We start from the raw sequence: 18,532 nt of genomic DNA, 5'->3' as shown, positions 1-18,532 counted from the left end.
TGGGGGAATCAAAACACCAAGTTCAAAACTCGTGCCCTACCCTTGACATAAAATGGACATTGTCAGATTTTGTCACAGAGGGATTTAGGATGAATAACGTCCTTGGCGGAATCCTGCAATGAGTGAGCTTTACTCTGTCTCTGACCCAGGGTGTATCTGATCAGGGAACATTAACTGCACAAGACACTCGTTCTAGACCTGTTAATAATCCACTTTAACTACACAGATGGAATGTAAGTCAGAGTGAGAAACAACTAATTCAGTATTTAACACACAACTGGAGGAAAAAAAAACACTTCATTACTTCTGTTGAATTATTAAATGCAACTTTGAGATTTTTATTGACATGAATTAACAGTGTCCATCAGTGCAAGTGAAATGTTTACAAAACTCGGTTTACCGCTGGATTTATCGACTGTTCTGTTGATGATCTTCAATGGAATCGCTTCATGTCCCACCACACAGGAGTAAGAAGCACCGCTGGCCCACTCCTCCGCTGTAATGGATAACAGGCTGCAGATAAAGAAGGAGGTGCTGTCGCTCTCCGCTATCACCTCGGTGTTCTTGTAGTTACTGGGATTCACCGGCTTGTCATTGTTTGTCCACTTGACGAAGATCTCTCGGGGGGAGAAACCTCTCACTAAACAGGTGAGGGAGAGAAACCTCTGAGCGGAGATTTCTTCTGTTGGTGGCAGGAGGACCGACACTGATGGCTCCAGCGGATTAATCACTGCAGAATATTGGAGACAAATATAAATCAACCAAAAAAATCCTGAACCAATATCAAAATTTCACTAAATATTAAAATACGCCATGTTTAATTTGGGATTTATTCACTTTTGTTTTTTTAAAGGAGCACAGTGGTACACATTCTGTTCAGTAAAAAAAGGAAAGTTTAATGTGAAAGTTGTCTCCATGTTTCCAGCCCACAACGAGGACATTCTGGCAATTTGTCATTGCTGATGGTGACGTCACAACCCAGGCTTCTTCCCACCTTCTCTGACTTAATCAGAATACAATATCCTTTGGTCCATCTTTTTCTGAATCAGCTACTTAGCTGTCCTGCCTTCAGATGCATCATTAATGCCCCCAACAGTGTTGGTTCATTACCAATCAAAGCCTGTCATTGATGTTCCTGGATCTGGATTACACATGGGATCCTTTGTGCTTTAATCTCACCGCTCACCTTTCTCCTTGTGGATGGAGTCTCTCAGCGGAGTCGGTAGATTCTGATGGTACACCACACATTCAAAAGTAACGCCACTCAGCCAGGCTTCAGTAGAAATGTCTAATTTGCTGGTCACGCTGTCGGGATTCTGTCCAGGCTGCTCAGCAATCTCTGATTTCAGAGGCTTCTTTTCTTGTTTCCAGGTCACATTGACTCCAGAAGGAAGATTGGACACAACGCAGGTTAACGTCACCGTCGCCTCCAGTAAGACTTGTTCTACTGGCGGTGGGAGGATTTTAACGGTGTTAGGGTGGCACTCGGTATCTTCTATGAAACAAAAATCAAAGTCAATGAAAAATGCCCCTTTCTGATACAAACAGCCAATCTTCAGATTACTCCTTCACAGGGTGAAGACACCACCTTCAAAATGGCAACTCCAACTATTCTGAAACGATGCTTACTATTGTTGATGTATTTTGATCTGTGAAACATTTGTGATTACCTATAACATACCCTGTGTAATTATTCCTTACGAGCACTGGCTTTGTAACACACGAAACCTGTGAAAAAAGTAAAATCATTGAAGATACCATCATGTAACCCATGGAATTATCTTTCTTTTGGAGTTTGTCTCTCACTTAAGACCATGTATTGATACTTGTGACAAGAGTAATCTGAATATAATGAGTTCATTTCCATGTTCATAACCTTTAGGTGCAAGTGCTGCTGGTCACACTGACTGCCAAATCACATCCCAAATTTTGGAGAGATTATAATAAATAATAATTATTCTCTTTGCAGAGTTCTAAAGTGTTACAGGAGTGGTGAACAGCCATGGAAATTCTGTTCATTATATTTAACGTGATCAAAAATACTTTGCGTTATTGGTGTGATGTCATTCTCTAATTTATGTCATTGTTCCTCGTGGGCTGTGTTTGGAATAGATCTGAAAACAAGACATTGAGTACAGCATTGGATATCGGGAAGGACACCCATCTCCTTAAGTCTTTCCCTCCATTCAGTTAGTTCAGAACTGGTCTGTACTTTCACTTTATTTACCAAGCTGCATTTTTAAATTTCTTCATAGAGCAGGAGAGAAAAAAACAAACAAAAGCGTCTTAAATTAATCTACAAACGCGATGGAAATGTCACTAATTTTATAGACATCCACTACTCACTGTGTAAACATCGCCACCCCAAACCAGGCTAAATCAGCCTGTCTTGAGTTCCTAGTTCATTCATCCCTATTGTAGCATTCCCACCAACATTTATTCTCCTGCCTTATCCACTAATTACAGAGAGCATCTTAAAGCAGCTCAGTGAGATCACGTTTATCCCAGTTCATCAAATGTGATAGCCACTTGGTCTGTGGTCTGATCCCACAAATGAAGTTAAAGAGCTCAGTAGCAGATAAAAATCGATGTCGTACAATGTCCAACCAACAGGTCATTCCTGAGCAGGGAATGAAGCATTGAACGCATTTTGATTTATTTTCAAGTAAGGATCACTGCATATTTTCACCACGTCAATTTGATAGAGGATCAGAATAAGGTTGTTCGGCCAATCCAGAGTTTAGATCAGAACGATGCTGGAAAAGCACAGCAGGTCAGGCAGCATCCGATGAGCAGGAAAATCGACATTTCGGGCTAAAGCCATTCTCCTGCCTTCTCCCTGTACTAAACAAGAGTCGATCTATCTCTGGCTTGAGTACACACAAAGGCCTGGCCTCCACAGCCCTCTGCAGCAACATGTTCCACAGACTCATCACCCTCTGGCTGAAGAAATCCCTCCCCATCTCAGTTCTAAACGGTGCCCCTTTGATCCTGAGACTGTGCCCTTGGGTCCTTGTCTCGCCTACCAGTCAAAGCATCTATTCCACATTCACTCGACCTCAGTCTCTCAGTATTTTCTATGTTTCAATCACATATCTCTCCAATATCCCCCCTCCACCCCAAACTTATCCTTGAAGCAGCTACCAGGCAAGCATTCAGCACTCTGAATGCCTCTCCCAGCATGGTCAGGCAACAAACCATTTAACAAAGCTCACTGTCTATATATCTATCTTCAACAGAGAGGAAACATGCTTTTCTGACTTGCCAAAAGTTGAATTATGAGCAATGCTAATGTAACACTCAAACTGAAATGAGCTACGTGGCTTGTTGGGAAATGAGAAGCTGTACCGTGCTGTTTACTACGCCTGATAAATTCGTGTGTTTGATTCACATCAGAGTTCAGATTGATTTGTAGCTCTCTCAGTCTGTGTCTCTTACCCTGGAGTGCGGTGATGTTTTTACGTTGAATGTTCTCTCCATGAGTGACCTGGCAGGTATAGACCGCACTGTTGTACCATTCACCATAAGGGACCATCAGCCGACTCGTCACCGAGAAGTTCCCGTCCGCCTCACACACGGGAGACGTGAAGAAGCCAGAATCCAAGGGTCGGCCATTTTTCAACCAACTCACGGAGATTGACTTCGGATGGAACTCGATGATTGAACAGACGACGGTTGCAAACTTGCTGCTTGCGATTTCTTCACTGGAGCTCACAGTTAGGAGAAGGGTTGGTGGGAGAATGTCTGGACCTTTAGGAAACACATCGCATACATTATCCGATGAATTTCATAACAAATACAATCAGTTCTCATATATCAAGGTTTCTTGTGGTTAATGGACACAGGAATCATAATTGTGCAGAGTGCTGGAGAAGCTGGGATCCACATAGAAAGATCAGCAGGACAATGTGAAAGGCTAAACTTAGAGGACACAGCAAGGGAGTCAAGGAGGCATAGAAACTATAGGCCGGTAACATCAGAAGGGAGATAGCAACGTTGGATGGTATTCATTTTAATGACAGAGTCTGATGAACAAGGCAGACGAATTACTGGCATAAATGAAGATATGATGCCGTTGCTCTCACGGAGACATATTGAGAGCCGGGCAGGAGTGGCTATTCAATATTCCAGGATTTAGTGCCTTCAGGCGAGACAGGGAAAGATGGAAAAGGATGGGGGCGGGGGTGTACGGTACAGAATGTTGCTTCTGTCGCAATTCTGACAGGAGTATTTTAGGCTGTAAAGAGAAATGAAATCATGGATACCTCCTCAAACAAAGGCAAATGGACAGTACTTCAAAACCAAAATACAGCAAACATAACTACTGGGAGAGCACGATAGACCTTACTATAGGTCCAAAAGACCAAGTGCAAATACATGGGCAAATTTCAGAGACATGTAAATTAAATAGGGGAATGAGAAAAGAGGTTTTTAACTTCCTCAGCATAGGCTTGGATATTCATTTTGTCAAAAGTTTAGAGGGAGCACAATTCTGAAAATGCCTCCAGGAGAATATTTGAACAAAGTATGTGTTTAATACAGAGAATTTTAATCCAGACATTGCAAGAGAGGGGTGAACCTGAACTTAACTTTAGGGAATGAAGTCGACCCAGTGGGTAAAACACCAGTGGTGGAGCACTTTGCAGACAGTGATGGTAAATCAGTTGGATTTCAGATTGTACTGCAAAGGAATAGAAATTGGCCCAAAGTTCTGAAAAGGGGAAGGACAGTTTTAGTAAGATCAGGTAATGACTTGACCAGAGTGGACTGGAAGCTGACACTTATTGGTAAATCTGAGTCAGAGCAGTGTGACACATTTAAGAAAGAGATAGGAAAATCACAGGGAGGACATTTCCCAGGAAGCCACTGCGTGGGACCAAGAATGCAGCGGGCTCTGGACACCAAAGGGCATGGAGGGGGAGATAAAGAGAAACAAGGGAGGCTTCCGGTCTATACTGAAATCTCAAAACAATAGAAACTAATATGGAGTACAGAACGTGCAAGGGGGAGTTTGAAAGACAAAGGAATTAGAAGAGCAAAAAGGACCATGAAAAAATAATAGCAGTCAAAATAAAGGAAAATATTTTTAAAAGTTACAGGCTTATTCATAATAAAAGAATTATTCGGGAAACAGTAATGCCCATTAAGTGTTATTATTGGAGTGGAGCCAGAGGATTAGGTTGTGGTCAAAACGAATGTGTTGTGTCAGTGTTCACTAGGAAGAGGGACAATGTGGGGACAGAAATCATGGAGGGGTGTTGCGATGTACTTTCAGAAATTAGGACACATGACGTGATGTTCTGTGTTGTCTTGCTGAATGAAAAGTGGTTATATTTCCAGGGCAGATGAAAAGTATACCGAGCGGTTGAGCGATGCAAAGGATGAAATAGTTGGGTTGCTGACAATAATTTAGAATTCCTGTCTGGCCACAGCAGTTGTGCCGAGTGAGTGTAGATCAGCCAACGTTGCACTGTGATGCAGGACAAAGGAAGGGATAAATAATGAAAACATAGATCTGTCAAGCTCGTCTCAGTGGTAAGGAAACTATTGAGAAGTGAAATTAGTCTTCATTTGGAAGTTAAATCAACAATTTTAAGCACGGTTTTATTGAGAGGAAGTCATGTGTAACAATTTGATAGTAGTTTTCATAGAGATAACTCGATGTCCAGATGATAGCAATAATCAGAGCCAATGGGATCCGAGTTAATTTGACAGATTGGATCTAGAACTGGCTGAGTGATGGGAGCAGGTGATAATAGTCAACGGGTGTCTGCGTGACTGGAAACATATGTCTCCTGGTGTTCTGTAGGGATTGGTGTTGATTTCCGTGCTATTTCTCTTACATACCAATGATTGAGACTCAAATTTAGGAGGATGAACCAGTGAATTCACAGATGAAATGAAAACTGTCATGTTGGTAAGTCATGAGCATAATGGCTTTAGATTGCAGGAGGATATAAAAGGGTTGGTTGTATGTGAAGAGAAAAGTTGCAAATGGAAATTATTCTGAATAAATGTAAGGTGATGTAATTCGGCAGAAGAATCTGTGAGGTATGACGTTTTGAATGGAGGAACCCTGGAAAGGCCTGAGGATCTTTGGTGCATGTACCCACCGATCTCCTATAGTACTGTGTCGTCTGGATAATGAGGCTAAGAAAGTGGGAGGATATTTGCTTTTATTAGCCTAGACATTGACAATGAAGAGTGGTGAGATGATACTGGAACTTAATAAAACACTGGTTAGGCCATACTGAAGCGTTGTGTGCATGTTATCGAAGGAATGTGATTACACTGAAGGCAGTATTGATGAGATTTGCCAGGATCTTGCCTGGGTTGGAGGGTTTTAGTTATGAAACTAGATTAGATAGACAGGGGTTTTCCTTGGAGCAGAGGAGAATTAGGGAGAAGATTATCCCATGATGTCTAGAATTATTTTAGGCACAGACAGGGTAAACTGGATGAAACCTTCCCCTTGATGGAGAGATCAATGCCTCAGGGGCACAGGGTGAAAGTAAGGCCAGGAGCTTCCAAGTGGATCTCAGGAGAAAACAAAATCAAACAGAGGGTGGTGTTAGCCTGGAGCTCAGCACCTATAAGTCATGTAGAGACTGAGCGCCTCATAATAAGTATGAAGTATCCTTGCAAGGGCAAGTCACACAAGGCAATGGATCGTGTGCTGGCACATGAGACTGGAATAGTTAGGTGGCTGTTATTGATAGCCGTGAATTGGATGGATCAAAGGGCCTTTTTCCTGTGCTGTATAAGGTGATTCTGTGAAAACGGTTATAAATAATGCCTTATTCATGTTAATCACAGATGATCTGTTTATCTCAGTTCCTACAACACTTACCTGGACATGGCATTACTTTGCTCTTGTGTGACCCGCTGTGTTGAACCTCACAGGAGACTTTGCTGGGGCAACCTACCGCTGACCCGGGCAGGGTTAACTGGCTGCTCAGGGTATAGGTTCCCTTCTTGTTTCTCACTGATGGGTAAGTCTTCAATCCAGTCGTGATTAGCTCCCCACCTTTCTTCCAGGTTACCTTGGTGACGTCAGGGGAATAGTCCATCGCCAAACAACCAAAGATCACAGAACCGGTGTTGTGCTCCTGACAGGAGGAGACCAGGCCATAAAGCGTGGGGGGAGACGGTGTCTCTACAACAGAATGACCAATTGAGCATGTTAGTTTCTGTTAATTTGACCTTATCAGTTACTCAAATGTATCCTCAGCTGTAAACGTTTGCCAGTATGCTCCCGCTGAAGTCGACAGAATAACTGGGGTTTATTTTTGTTTCCTATCAGTTGCTGATCATGATCATTGGTTCCCTCTTTAGAAACATGCCCTCGACCTTGACCATTGCCATATAATTTAGGAAGAAGAGCATCCTGGTCCCACCCCAGTAACTGTTTGAAGATCTCACCAACTGACACTTTCACTGGATTGCTGTGAAGAGCAGAGAAGTTTCACAAAATACAAACCAAGGAAATGCAGATTCATCGAAATTCTACAGTGTGTGCAAACAGGTCATTTGGCCCAACAAGTCCACACCCACCCTCTGAAAAGTAACGCATCCAGACCCATTCCCCTACCCTATTATGCTACAGTTAACCCTGACTAATGCACCTAAACTCCCAATCACTGAATACAACATTTGCAATTCCCCCAACTTGCACATCTTTGGAGTGTTGGAGGAAACGCACACAGACATGGGGAGAAAGTGCCAACTCCACACAGACAGTCACCCGAGGCTGGAATGGAACCCGAGTCCCGAGCACTGTGAGGCAGCAGCACTAACCACGGAACCAGCGTGCTGCCGCACGAGGTGCCGTGCTGCTGGAAATACCCAACAGCCGTCAGTACCCCCGGAGAGAAGTCAGAGTGAATCATAGAACATAGAACATTACAGCGCAGTACAGGCCCTTCGGCCCTCGATGTTGCGCTGCCCTGTCATACTAATCTGAAGCCCATCCCACCTACACTATCCCATGTACGTCCATATGTTAGCCCAATGACGACTTAAATGTACTTAAACTTGGCGAATCTACTACCGTTGCAGGCAAAGCATTCCATACCCTTATTACTCAATGAGTAAAGAAACTACCTCTGACATCTGTCTTATACCTATCTCCCCTCACTTTAAATTTGTGTCCCCCCGTGTTTGCCATCCCCATACTTGGAAATCAGGTCCAGTGAGCCTTCCTCACTTATCAATGTAAGGCAGAATGTTCTCTCTGGGAGGAAGGTCACTGCAGCAGCAGCACAGGCAGGAGCTGAGCACTGGGATGGGGAGGATGGCTGTCACGGCTGAACTCATGCCAATTGTCTGGAAGTTGAAACATCTCATTTACAATTATCTGAATTCTGGAGGCCTCTGAAAAATGGAGGACTATTAAGGTTCAGAGACTTTGGAGTGTTACAGCTGAGTATTTACGTAAATATGATTTGAGAAATGAACAAGTAATATTTAACTTTAATAACTATCAAACTGACACACAGTTCACCACCAAACCTCATGTCTCAGACTAACCACTGCACTTACTCTGTCTAGACCTAAATTCCCACTCACATTGAGAAACCCTACCCTGCTATACACCCATTCATGCCCGGAACACACAACCCCTATCACACGAAACACATCCAAGGCAATCCATATTGGTAGTGTAGCTGAGCAGAGAGATCTCGGTGTCCACGTACATAGATCCCTAAAAGTTGCCAGCCAGTTTGATAGAGTTGTTAAGAAGGCTTACTTTGTGTTGGCTTTCATCGATAGAGGGAATGAGTTTCAGAACCACGAGGTTAGGCTGCGGCTGTACAAAACTCTGGTGTGGCTGCACTTGGGAGTATTGTGTACTGTTCTGGTCACCACATTATAGGGAGAATGTGGAAGGTTTGGAAGAGTTCAGAGGAGGTTTACCAGGATGTTGATTGGTATGGTGGGAAGGTTTGATGAGGAAAGGATGAGGGTCTTGAGGCTGTTTTTATTTGAGAGAAGAAGGTTGAGAGGTTACTTAATTGAGACATAAAAGATAAACAGAGGGTGGACAGTGAAAGTCTTTTTCCTTGAATAGTGATGGCTAGCAGGATAGGACATAGATGACAGATGTCAGAGGTTGTTTCTTTACTCAGAGAGTAGTAGGGCCATGGAACACACTGCCTGCAACAATAGTACACTCGCCAACTTTATGGGCATTTAAAAGGTCATTGGATAAACATATGGATGTAAATGGAATCGTGTAGGATAGATAGGCTTCAGATTGGTTCCACAGGTCAGCGCAACATCGAGGGCTGAAGGGCCTGTACTGCACCGTAATGTTCTATATTCTATATTCCAGATGGACATATGATCTCAATTCCTTTCACTCATTTACACTCCTGCCGCCCTGCACCCGGCCCATGGTGAATCTGGCCCTGACTGGACCTGGCACCATCATTTTCACAACCTCTGACAAAAGCCCACTACCCAAGACATGACCTCAGTCCATGATCACTGACCTCTCACCTTACCCAAGTCAACCTGTGCACATTGCATCCTAGCTCCTTTCGCATCTGTCCTTTACCACCCACCATTTTGCCAGACTCCGAGCTTTGCATTTTGACAACACGTCCCCCTGTCACTTCATTAAAGTGACCTTCCACCCCCGAAACATCCTGGCACTCTGCCCACCTCTACACTAACCAGCCTGGCACTCTGCCCACCTCTACACCAACCAGCCTGGCATCCTGCCCACCTCTACACTAACCAGCCTGGCACACTGCCCATATCTGCACTAACCAGCCTGGCAAAGACAGACCTCCTGCATTTCAGCTCAAACTACCCCTCACCTACCAAGCACAATTCGACCAAATTATCCTGTGACCATTACCATTTACCTTGATGCCACGTTGCCAGACAGTGTGCATGCAAGCTTACCCAGCAGCCAGCCAACACCTCACAGCCTACCAGCCCAAACTCTCCCACATGCCCAATCTAGACCCTCACTTGCTCACCACCTTCCAACTTTGAGCCTACTCCACCATAAAGTCAGTGAGTCATAAAGTCGTACAGCACAGAAACAGTTCCTTTGGTCCAGCTCATCCATGCTGACCAGAGTTCCCAAATTAAACTAATTCCACTTGCCTGACTTTGGCACATATCCATCCAGACCTATCCAGTTCCTGGAGCTGTTCAAATGTCTTCTAAATGTTGGACCTACCTCTGCATTTACCACTTCCTCTGGCAGATCATTCCAATGTTTTGGACAGTTACAACATGAAACCCCAACTCCTGCACTCAGTACTCTGACCAATGAAGGTACATGTGCCAAATGCCTTCAACACACTATCTACTTGAGACAACGCTTTCAAGAATCTATGAGTCTGAACCCTCAGGGTCCTCAGTGTTCAATATCACTACCCAGTGCCTTACCATTAACTCTGTAAGACTCTATGAGTCTGGACCCTCAGGGCCCTGTGTTCAACATCACTATCCAGTGCCCTACCATTAACTCTGTAAGTTGTGACCTGATTTGTCTTCTCAAAAAGCAACACCTCGTATTCATTTAAATTACACTCCATCTGCCACTCCTCAGCCAATTGGCCCAGCTAATCAAGATCTCATTGTACGTTTGGATAACTTTCACTGCCAATTATACCACCAATGTTGGTGTTACGTGCAAACTTACAAACCATGTCCCATTCAATGTTTTCATGGCTTTCAACCAATATTGTACCCTGTTTGCCTTTCTCCCACATATCCGGAGCATTTTTTTAATGATTGAAGGAATCTATCTCCTTATTGAAATCATTTAATGTTTTGTCCTGAATCAATTTCTGTGGTGGAGAATTCCAAAGCTTCACCATTCTTTTGCTGGACAGTAAACAATCAGGTTCAATGTTATCGGTGTGTTGGGAAGTCTGGTGAGCAGCAAGATTAATGATGATCCCATGAATGGAATAGCATTCTAGAGGGGCCGAGGGGCCTTCTTCAGCTTCCAGTTTGCATGCTGACATGTCCCTTCGGCAGCATGTTCCAAAACTGTGATCCTTGAGGATAAGGGCGCACATGCATGTAAATGCTTCACCTGAAAGCTCTCCTCCAAATTAGACTTCAACTTGACTCTCAACTATTTCTCTGCCGTTTCCTCTTCCTCAATCACCGCCATGGGGCCCACTTCCTAACAGCGCTGTGAATGTGCTAATACCACACAAACTTCAGCAATTCAAATAGACTGATGATAACTGGTTTCTCAAGGCGATATAAAAAGTCTGACACTTCCACACCTGTCTAGAGATTCAAACAACCACTGGAAGAATTGAAAATTATTTGAGGCACGTGGTTTCCTTTTGTGTGATTTGACTGTGTTTTCACTGAATGAACAGAGCTATTTCTTAACCATACAATAGGAAGGAAGCTTCCCGCATTTTTAGCAAGGCAATCACACATTATATTTCTTTATTCCATGGAAGTATAGTGTTAAATTAATGAAATATGATGATTGGGATGTTTCAATTGGAAATTGTCAGAGATTGAAAGTTTACTTTCATGAGCAATTAATTCCAGCCTCATTGTGTCACAGTACTCACAGGAATGTCTTTCAGAAATGGTGTCTCCCTTTGTTACGGGCAGTCGAATCAGTAAATCTGGGATAGTTTTTGCTTGTTAATCAAAGGTGTTGAAGAGTTTTCGCCAAAGGGAGACCTGTGGATTTAGCTCACAGATGCTCCATGATCTAAGTAAGTGGTGGAACAGCTCGAGGGGCTGAGTGCCCTCCTCTTGCTCCTACCTTCCTATCATTGTGTCATTCATTAAGCTAGCACTGGCGGTGAACACTTTTTATTAAAATATTTCAACAAATTAATTGTTTCACACATGCTTTAAAAAAAAACCTTCAGTTGATTAATTGGAACGGGATCACTGACATTCTCTATCTGAGTGATCAAAATAACTTCCACCCAATTACAGCAGCCACTGCGCTCTGAAGTGTGTTGTTACTTCATCATAGTTTCTTGTGAAACTACAGCTCGAGATCAGGGTGGTCAAATTCAATGATTCTCTGATATTTAACATCTCTGAACATTCGCAATTTGTTCAAATGCATCTTTTCTCTGAAGAACGTGCTTCATCGAACACAACTTTTTTCAATGAAACAACAAACTTTAAATGCTAGAAAACCAAAATAAAGACAGAAATTTCTGAAGAAACTCAGCAGGTCTAGCAGCTCCTGGGGAGAGAAGGCAAGGTTAACCTTTCGCATCCAGAGACCCCCTGCCCCGCTTCACCAAATTGTTTTCATGTTTTTGGCAAAAGAGCTCACACCTGTTGAGATAAACAGTGATTACGTTGGTTTGACTCCTGTTGGAAAAAGAATTCTTAGCAGAGATACTGGATGGTCTGAGATAGCAATTGAAGACCAACTGAAAAGCTTTCACCATCTGCTGCAAGTGTTGGATTCAGCGGAACTCCCACCGTACTGAACAATCAAATTCAGCTCCAGCACTGGTTTAATATAAAGTAAAACAGCCTAAGCATAATCTCATCAAATATGCTTCGAAAATGATTCATTCTGGATTAGTTATAAATGATATTGTCATAACAGCAAGTCAAAAGCTGGGATTTCTTTGAGCACTTACTCCATTAACACCATCTAGCGATGCCCAAAAGCTTGTGAACAAATATTGATCTGGAAAAAGCTGTTAACCACCAAACTTCTGTTTAATATCTAAGAGACACAAGTCAGGACAGCGATTGAATAGATTTCATTGGCCTCTGTGAGTGGAATTCCAAAAAACACCCAGACATGTCAATCTGCTTTCTTGCACTGAAGTAACCTGATAAGCGATTGTGTTACATACCTCTCTAACAGGTTGTAAGTGAACACAGGCCACCTGGCAAAGAATCAGGGACTCTACTACAACATCACAACAGACCTGAACACAATGAGCTTGACACTATCACGGAGAACACAGCCCACATGTTTTGACAGTACATAAACCATGTTAGTTATTATCACCTTCCAACAACCAGGGATTGTTCCAGAATGTTTGTACAATGAAAGTAACATTTCAACATTTATCGAAGAATGCTTTGACAGCAGCTCCAAATTGTTCAAACTCTATGGGAACTACAGCGGAATAAATCTAGGAATTGCATTGCCATCAATTCACTGTCACTCCAACCTCGAACTCCCTTCCTCTTTCCCCTGTGAATGTTGCTGCACCAGACGGTCTACTTAGTTGGGAAAAGATTAAAATGTTTTGAAGTGTAATATGACCGTTTCCAGTGACAATAAAAGCTGATAATAGGTTTCAAATAATAAGGTGCAAAACAATTCTGATTCTACATTTTGCCACGAAACATGTCCTGCATAACTGAGGCACAAAGAAAATATGCAGCATATTTCCCTCTGCCTCGCTCAATCAAATATCTCTTGTTGCCAACAACCAATTTCAAAACTCTTGCTATCTGCCTTTTGTTCCTGAAATGTTCGTTCTGATTGGAACAACTTAGTCAGGGCTCTCAATTCTGAGGCACCTAATCGAATATTGTATTTCTGGCAGATAAAAGTGGTTTTGAAGCTCAAGATAAAATTGAACTGTCTGAGATTCAGGTATCCGAACTGGACAATCTACAAATGGTCAGGACCATTGACAAGTTAGTCAGAGATAGCACTTAAACAAACTGCACAACAGACTTAATCCTAGAGGATACATTGCTCAACTCCTCACGTCAAATATATTCACTGTATTCATCAGAGGAACTAACCAGAGGATTAATGTGAACAAGAATGTGTTCACAATGAACATAAATAACCACTGAGTTAATAAACTTAATAAGTCATTGTATTTAACAAAATTATTGAGGTGGGAAATATCGCCAATTAAAGCACAGATCCGGAGGAAATGGATTATTCTCTAAATTGTTTTTACATATTCTTAAAACGTCCCTTGAACTGTGGAGATTTTGCATGCACTGCATAAAGTCAATACTGCATTCCAGTGTGGAAAGCATTTCTCTGGAAGGAATTAGGGCAAGGTCATTTTCTTGTTAACTGCTTTTAATGAACGAAAATGTTTAAAAAGGTATGAATTGAAAACATGCTTCTGTCTGGAGTTGCCCGCTTTAGTGGATGTCTAAATAAATGTGGGCACTGCTGCCTCACAGATCCAGGTACCCAGGCTCGGTTCCAGCCTCGGGTGACTGCCTATGTGGAGTTTACACAATCTCCCCTGTGTCTGTATGGGTTTCCTCCCACAATTCAAAGATGTGCATGTCAGGTGAACTGGTCATGCTGTATCGTCCATCATGTTAGGTGCATTAGTCAGGGGTAAATATAGGGAAGGGGAATGGGTCTGGGTGGATTACTCTTCAGAGGGTCGGTGTGGACTTGTTGGGGCAAAAGGCCCGATACATACTGCAGGAAATCTGATCTAAATTATTGTCACACTTAACTAATGTGAGCAGATTCCTTCCGATCACTACATTGCAATAAATCGGTCAAGTATATTAATTAAAATAAATATTACTCTCTTTTCAGTGTCTGAATAAACAATGTGCTCTGTTATCCTCTAGTTCATGTCTTCTGCAAATTTGTGCACTCTGCATCCGTCTGAACACATCGATGTAAAATGAATTCTCTGCGTTTGCAGCAAGCACTCCCATGGTTTTAAAAGTAGGGCTCCTACAGTATAGAAACAGGCCGTTTGGCCCAACAATTCCACACTGACCCTCTGAACAGTAAGTAGCCCACCCAGACCCATTCCCCCTAATGTATATTTACCCCTGACTAATGCACCCTAACCTACACATCCCTGGACACTGTGTGCAATTTAGCAGAGCCAATCACCTGACCTGCACATCTTTTGGACTGTGGTAGGAAACCAGAGCGCCCGAAGGAAACCCACACAGACACAGGGAGAATGTGCTAACTCCACACAGGCAGTCACCTGAGGGTGGGATCGAATTTGGGATCCTGGCACTGTGAGGCAGCAGAGCCAACCACTGAGATACCATGCTGCCCTGCGAGGTCATGAGTGGATTATTTTAATTAATTCGAAATTTGGCCTTGGTCACATAATTTACTACAGCAGTTGTTTCGAAATAATGACTCCTCAGTTAATATTTTGTTGGAAAATGTAACTATTTATTTAAAATGCACAGATTGGGAACACCTAAAGCACTGTGCAGATTAAATAATTCAGTTAATGTTTTATTTTATCCTGTAAATCCAGTTTAATCAGGGACATAACAATTAATTAACTCAAGTTACGTGTGAAACTGATCAAAGCAGTGAAACTGACCTGTTCTTCATAGAATTGAGCAGAATTTCCAAATGGTCTTTGCCAATGATCTTTTCCAGCCAGAAAAATATGTATGTCGTGTACAGCGGAATTGAAAGGTGTTTCTTGATCAATTATAAGACAGTCATGGCATTTTTGCTCAAGAGCAAGAACTATTAGAACATTAGACTTTTGGAATTCTATTTATATTTCTCTATGACTTGTAAACTGTTTAAAGACAGACCTTGTGATTGAACTAGATAGTGGGGTTCTGAATTTGGATTGTAAAGCATGGATTAGATTAATCCTTAATTATTACTTTTAAGTAAAAATGGCGCCCGAAGGTATCTGTTTTCCCTTCATTTCTAAAACCTTTGCGATTTGTCTTTCACGAAAGAATAGGCTTTATGAAATGTCACCTCGCATGCTGATCGCAATGAATGGGGAACCTGGAGCGGTTCACTGTCACCAACCGTGTTAACATTGCAAAAACAATGTAGAAACCAAAAACAGTTTCCCAAATATAACAATTTAATGTTACCCAAGCACAGTCCCTCCTCAACAGGTCAATGATCACCAGATCACAACACGGTGTGTTTGCAGCAGAACTAGCTCTGCAAACATTTTCAACAGAACCAAGAACATGATGTAACCTCACAAAAAAAACTAAATTGAAGTCTAACAAACCTGCTCAGAATCCAGCAAACTAATGATTAAATTGAAGAGAAATAACAAGTCATAACAGCAACCTTGTTTGTGAGGGGACTTAACACTTAAAGCTGGAACGTTTCTGGCAACAGTTCAATTTATTTCCAACCTGTACACCCTTCCTGATCATGACAATCTTGTGCAGCGCACAGTAGAGCGGTTGAAGGCATATATTGATTAATCACTTCATGGTCAAAACAAAATTACTGAATGGACAAATATTACCACATTATAATTTTAAGTTAGTTTAAATTACATAATATGATCAATTCTGCAGTTTCAGATTTTAGTCCCAAATTTTATTTTGAATGAGGCTACTCAAAACAAAATTCAGTTAGTTTACAATTAGAACTGATTTTTTTTTAAAAAGTCAATGCATTAAAAACTCGTTTTTTTTCATTTCTCACACTTCCGGGTTTCTGCATAAGTTGTTTTTCAGACCGTTACAAATGGATGCAATGTTTTCAATCAAGCAGAGAAAAATGTGTCATATAATTTTAACAAATGCAGAAATGATTCATGAAAAACCAAACAACTTCACAAATATTGGTAATGAAAAGTAATCCAGAGAGTCAATCTCCTCACCAGAGAGAAAACACCGATTACAGAAAGCATGAAAACGCTGATCAATTTCACAAACTGAATATGATCCAATCAACTCAATTCAACAGAATCAAGGAAAATAAAATCAGAATCCAACCAACTCAAAACAACAGATTTGAATGAAACATAATCAGAATCCAAACAATTCAATTCAACAGAATCAAATAAAACAATTTCAAAAGCCAATCAACACAATTCAACAAAACCAAGTAAAAACAAAGTCAGAATCCAATCAACACAGTCCAAACCGAATCAACTAAAACAAAGCCAAAATCCAATCAACTCAATTCAACAGAATCAAGTAAAACAAACTCAGAATCTCATCAACAGAATGCAATATACACCGCAAGAAAATTTTATGACAGTTTCTAACCTGCTTGTCATCAACTAATTCACAAAATAAATGCGAAAATATAATCAGGGTAAGAACATATATTCAAGAAATTAATAATGATATTTTAGCATATTTTAATCATGTTTAGTAATGTCTCAAACATCTTTGATTTCTTAGTGTTTGTTGATGATAATAAAACTCACAGTCAGGGTGTCACTGACATTAAACATTATTTATAGCTGACTGATTAAGAGACATTAGGTGTTTCAAGTAACCCAGCCACACAGAATGCCCATCTGATCAAAAAAAGAGATACACCGAGTAACTGACTCCATCATCCCCATTGTAACTATTTGCTGAGCCTTAACTGAAGTCTGTAATCAGTCTGAACAAAAATCAATCCGAACCAAACCAAACTCAGCACAGAAACTGAGTTTCATTTAATTCAGAAATTAGTCACATGAATAGAAAGTTTTTAAAAAGTCACTAAGAAAGTTCAAGGGTCTTACCTGAAGTCACTGCCACCATGGTCCCTTGGCCCCAGTGTTCAAGATAGTCACAGTGTTACATTCTCTGGACTGGGTCACACAATAACTAGCTCTGTATAAAACAAATCAAAAATCTGCCATCATTTTAAATTTTCAGAACCACAGACAAAATAAAGTCACGATAAATCTTCATCACAAAATTGTGCTAGTGAATTCTGAACATTCTTGATTAATGTTAATACTGTTTTATACTTCACAGAGTAACACATGAGCTGATTCTCAAAATCCCCAACTGGTGTATCGATAATTACCCAACACTTTTACAAATTAAATAGTGATACTGGCATTAAACCGCACAGAACTAATACTGCACTGCAAGTTAAGACGGTTTGTAGAAGTAATCACTGACCAGTTTCAAACAATGGAGGCTGAATAGGTTTTTGTATTGGTCATAATTGCAGTGTCACTCCAGCTATATCACTGTGAGATACGTTGTGTCAAATACTATGACAGACTGTAAACTGTAAAATGCAGAGAATTTCTTCACTTCCGAGACAGCAGTGATTTAGACTCCTCTAAAAATGATTCAGTGTGTTATTTCAGCTTTTACGATCCATTGTATTTTGAAAGCTTGGAATACTTTTCCAGGTTTGATCTGTATTTAACTTGACAATCAACACGAAGAAGGTAGAAAAAATTATACATTTGTACAAACTAGCACTACTGGATTGCGTTTAAATTGCATCTCACATTATTTCTCGCTCCTGCCATGGTAGAAATCACCAATTTGAGATAAAAACTTGTCAGTGGTTTTTGTATGAGGATGTCACTGTGCACAACACTGTGACCCACTGTAGTATCACAATGATGTAGACCAGTACACTCATTCTCTGTTCTTTACTCGAGGTCTCAATTTTCATTTGAAAGAGCCATTTAGTACTGATCATGTTTAGAATGAATGCCATAGTTGACATAACAATTAGCAGTGATTTCCTGAGCTGTCCGATATATTAAAACTAACATTTTGTCAGAGCATTTAATTGATGGAAGTGTTAGCAGTACATATGACATGCCCAAAACATTGTCTCATTGTGTCACCAGTTTGCTAGTTTAAATGGTACATTTCCTCTTTGATAGTTTTG

The 18,532-nt window shown here is 41.2% G+C and overlaps 1 gene segment (V, D, J or C); it reads right to left on the bottom strand.

The window, feature by feature from the left end:
• Window positions 1-314: 314 nt before the first annotated feature.
• LOC148135153 (Ig heavy chain C region-like) lies at window positions 315-17,453 on the bottom strand. The segment is given in 5 exon segments: window positions 315-730; window positions 1,187-1,495; window positions 3,439-3,750; window positions 6,851-7,156; window positions 17,412-17,453. Coding segments are annotated over 5 exon segments (1,338 nt in total).
• Window positions 17,454-18,532: the final 1,079 nt, after the last annotated feature.

Source organism: Chiloscyllium plagiosum, unplaced genomic scaffold, assembly GCF_037043375.1.
Source record: "Chiloscyllium plagiosum isolate Xiang-an unplaced genomic scaffold, Cpla_swu_hap1 HiC_scaffold_51, whole genome shotgun sequence".
In the NCBI taxonomy this organism is placed as follows: domain Eukaryota; kingdom Metazoa; phylum Chordata; class Chondrichthyes; order Orectolobiformes; family Hemiscylliidae; genus Chiloscyllium; species Chiloscyllium plagiosum.
This window is presented reverse-complemented; position numbering and strand designations above follow the sequence as displayed.